Source organism: Microtus ochrogaster, linkage group LG2 (genome assembly GCF_000317375.1).
Source record: "Microtus ochrogaster isolate Prairie Vole_2 linkage group LG2, MicOch1.0, whole genome shotgun sequence".
Classification (NCBI taxonomy): Eukaryota; Metazoa; Chordata; class Mammalia; order Rodentia; family Cricetidae; genus Microtus; species Microtus ochrogaster.
The window spans coordinates 44,824,818-44,829,428 of record NC_022028.1 but is presented as its reverse complement, the minus strand read 5'-3'; the positions used below and the strand labels follow the sequence as shown (position 1 = coordinate 44,829,428).

Here is a 4,611-nt window from a genome sequence, read left to right as displayed (position 1 = left end):
TTTGCTATGGACTATCAAAATGAAGTTCTGATTTGACCAGTCACAGCCTATGGAAGATTTATAACCAGTCTTCAAAGATTTGTTTAATGCCCCTTTAAAATCTTTCTTGTAGGTTTATTTTGCAAGTTTTCTTAAGTACTCCATATTAATAAATCTTTATCATTGGTTCATACCAATGAATTCCTATGATTTTTTTTTTCCAAAAATACACCGTGAGTTGAAGAAACAGTTGTGGCACTTAGAGAGGGGAGGGCGGCCCCTCCAGGTTCCTTACCTTGACAATTACCGTGACTGTCGCTATACCAGGTGGCATTGTTCCATAAATATCAAAGGCCTCCACCAAGAATGTGATGCTGGCTTCCTGGTCAGGAAAGGCCTCATAATCCAAACTCCTCAAAAGGGACAATTCTCCAGTAAATGGATGAAGTGCAAAAAGGTGCTTCACCTCAGGGCTTCTGATCCGATACGACACATTTGCTCCAAGATCAACATCCTTGGCCTATGACAAGTGAGTGAGAAGAATGGTTACGTCAGAGGGTTTCCCACAAGAGGAAGGAGGGCTGATGGAAATGCATTAGTGCCTGGGACAGCGTGGGTTTCCTGATAAGGAAAGGACACATGACTGTCATTTACCAGGAAATGGAAAATGGAAAGGTGGAGAAAGGACAAACATAAGAGAGTGAACACAAAATATTTTTGAATTAAAATTATTTGTGGAGTGATTTATATAAACAGGTTCTAAAATCCCATAAGTAAATATGGAACTAGGTCCTTCTCGGAAGACTGCCTTGGAAGGATGGGGTGATGTATTCGCAAACGCTACTCTCTCGCACTTCCCTGCCTCTTGCTAGTGTCTGCTTGGCATGCATTATGCAGACGGTGAAGTAAAGAGAATAAAATGAACTGACATATAAATCTTGCCCTCTATATCACAGCCTGAAAGAGAATAAAAAGCATAAATACCCAAATATAAAGGGAAAGATAATGTTTTATACAAAGGTATTCTGAATTAGTCCTGATAGAAAGTTTTTTTTTTAATGTATGTGTATGGGAGGGGGTATAAAATGGCCATTCCATTCAGTGGGACAGAGGGGAGAAGCACTTGGTGGAGGAACGCAACTGCAGGAGTAGACATGTCAAATCTTAGTTCTGTGGAATGAATACCCATGGAAGGCCATGTGAGTCATGCTCTCTTATAAGTCGATGATGTCACAGTAGAGGGAACCAGTCAAAACACAGATTTCATGTCATTTCCTGCTGAAAAACCTCTCCTGTTTCCACTCGATCTCTGACCAACACTGTTAGTCCCCTTCCGGTATTGTTACAAAATTCCTCTATTAAGCAACTTATAAAGTGGGGTTCAGTCCCTGATCCCATAGCCCTGTGTGGACCTAGGGCTGTACAGGACATCATGGTGGCAAACAAGGACCAGAGAAGCCTTGTCTGTGTTATGAAACCCAGGAAGTAGAGAGAAACTCAAAGGGGTTGGAGAACTGAATAGCTTCTTCAAGGGCAAGCTACCTCTGTCGCAACCTCTAATAATTCCACAGGCTGAGCACCAAGCCTTCAGCATATGGGCCTTGAGGGACATTTGAGATTCAAATGACAACAATCTCATCCTCTGAATATTGTGACAGAACACAATGCCTTCTGGCTCCTTAGAACCTTGGGCATCAATCAGCATCTCCCTTGACATTTTGAGTGTTTTATTTTTACATGACCTTGATTAATCCTTTCTGTTTCTCTCTTTAACTGGTAACTGACTGGCTTCTCAGTCCTCAGCAGCACCGTAGCTTTTTCTAGCAAAAAGAACCACTCACGTTTGAATAGAAGGTGTGTATCATCAGATTGCTAGGGTCTTGCTTCTTACTACCAATGTTGAGAGCTGTTTAAAGATGACTGAGAAGTCCACAGGGGCTGTGAATCCATCTTGATCACCTCTTCATCACCCAAACCGTATATACACACATACATACGTATGTATATAGCATATATGTATGTAACCACAATTAATGAAAAAGAGCAAGGGAGAGTTTTGAGGATGAAAGAGGAAGAAAAAAAGGGAAGGGGAAATGATAATTATAGAATCAACAAATAAAATATTAATTACTAAATATAGAAGACATAGTATATAGCTCAACACCTATAGTGCATGAGTGTTGAAGAGGCAGATGGATGAACAAATGCACAGATGATTCTTTCTAGGTTGGCGTACTTCATTATTTGATTTATTAATGTCTGGAACCTAAGTATTTGCTCAGGTATATCAAGACAGTCTTGATAAAAAACTTCAAGCTTTACTTTGCAGATGAAGTATAAACAGACTGAGGTTGATTTTTTTCTTTGTCATAATATGGTTCATGGACCCCTTTTTCATAATGAAATAGGTTAGTATATAAAAAGAGATTTATGGGTTCTACTGAGCTACTGTCATAAAATGTTGGGAGCTTCTACTGTTACACTTGAGCACAGAGGTTTGGATATGAATTTCAGTTAGGAAGAGTTAGAAATTTGAAAATGGTATAAAAGTGAGTAAAAAATTACTACAGAATAAACAATGTTTTATGTGTGTATATAAAGTATATGGGGAAAGGTATATTAGTTTACATGCATATATGCATTTATGAATTTATATGCTATATATACACATACCTGAACACATGTTTACATATATGCATGTTTATATAAATGCATGTCTATATTTGATGTCTATTTGATATTTGTGTGACCCCTCTGGTAGATGTAAAAAACACAAAATTTAATTTTTTTTGGAGAAAATCAGTTTTTTCTTTGCATTGTCAATGTGACAAAACCATCTAGCATTACTTTTATACATGCCAAAACACATAAAATGTGTTATATTTCTTACTATTGCAAACTTTATCCTTTTAATTTTGTGGGTTCTCCCAGAGGAAGGGTTTCACATAAAACACAATATGCAATTTTTGAGACTTAATAAAGTTTATGCATAGCTTATCTGAATCTAAGTTATTCTGAGCTCATCATATATATGTTTGTAGTTAAACTTCAAAGTCTGATCCTCACAGCTAATCGTGTAATATAGATCGCCTGGAATTAATGCTTGTCCACACACCTCTATTTGCAGGAAGGTGGTCCCAGCTGGCAGATTCTCTTCAACCACGACTGTGTATGTTGAATTGGTAAAAACAGGACTGTTATCATCAATGTCCAACACCTTGATGTACAGTGTCAGCGTTGAATGCCGAGGGTGCACGGCTCCATCCGTTGCCACAACAACCAGTTCATAGTGGTCCCTGACTTCCCTGTTCAGCTTCACGGCTGTGTAAATGCTCCCATTGGACGTGATGCGGAAGAGGTTGTTGAAGTTACCCAGGCTGTAGTGCACTTGGCCATTTATCCCAGCATCTGGATCTGTTGCCTAAACAGAAGAACCAGAGGGCTTAGCACAACTCTTCTGGCACACTGCTGATAAACTCTGCCACAGTTTCTAACCAAATATTCTTTTTCCCTCTAAAAGGGAAATTTAGAAAGATAATAAAGGTACAATTTGCAGTCAAAATCATGAAAAGAAATGAGCTATGATTTAATTATATACTCAGTGGAAATGAACATAAAGCTGATATCATTAGAAACAACAATATATTATATCAGAGAAAATGAATATTATAAAAATGGAAGGTTTCATGTACTTTCATTGCTACAATAGATTTTGAATGTCAAAAATAGTACTTGGTTTGAATTAATTTAAGATGATTTACTAACTGTTTAAGATTTGATGGTTGTTTTTATTTAAGAAATTCATATAGTCATTTTCATATTTACATATGTTTGGGCATGATGCATATTTACCTCATTTAATCCTTGTGATGATTTTGATGAGTAAATATCATTGGTCTTAAGCCATGAGACCTTATGGCTTAAGGAAATTAATTGTCTCATGTAAAGTTACACAAGAATTAAATACCTTGGGGGTCCTAGAATTTAAACAGTATCTCATATGCAAAACTATTTAATAAATGTTAATGAAATTAATGAAGGCTCTGTGAATATATGGAATTGAGGTTTAAAATTAAACATATTCCCAAACTGGATGGCAATAAAAGTACAGTAATTGTCAAATCAGAAGACAGGGCTACTGTTTAATACTAGACTGAATCTCAAATAATAGCAGGGAGAATTGTTGGTGCTGCCTGAATCTATATTTGCTGAAAATTTTAGGCATAAAGCCATTTTGCTCCAAACGTGAGAAAGCTTTGAGTGACTATATTTCTGATAGAATGTTGTTAGGAGTACTCTTATTTAAAATTCAGCAACTTATAACCTCCCACCATCAAATACTGTACATTTTATACCAAATGATTCTATTACCATTTCTTATAAAATCTTGAATCTTTCTAAGAAGCTGTGAAATACTATAGAATTATGTTTCAAACTACCACTAAAGAAAGAAAGAAAGGGGACAGGACTTTATTTTGGTTTCCGTACTTGTAATCACTGAATCTTCGTGAGGCCTGGAAGCAAGACAGTGCATTTTACTTTTTATTTTTTCTATCTATCTATCTATCTATCTATCTATCTATCTATCTATCTATCTATCTATCTATCTATCTATCTATCATCTATCTATCT

General features: G+C 36.5%; 1 protein-coding gene across 1 annotated transcript in view; it reads right to left on the bottom strand.

Moving 5' to 3' along the window:
* Pcdh15 (protocadherin related 15) overlaps nt 1-4,611 on the bottom strand; it is a 1,155,509-nt gene that overhangs the window by 138,711 nt on the left and 1,012,187 nt on the right. The window contains exons 22-23 of the mRNA XM_026785470.1: nt 3,095-3,400; nt 275-499 (exon numbers count right to left, since the gene is read on the bottom strand). Coding sequence (XP_026641271.1) covers nt 275-499; nt 3,095-3,400 — 531 coding nt within the window. The remainder of the gene's footprint in view (nt 1-274; nt 500-3,094; nt 3,401-4,611) is intronic.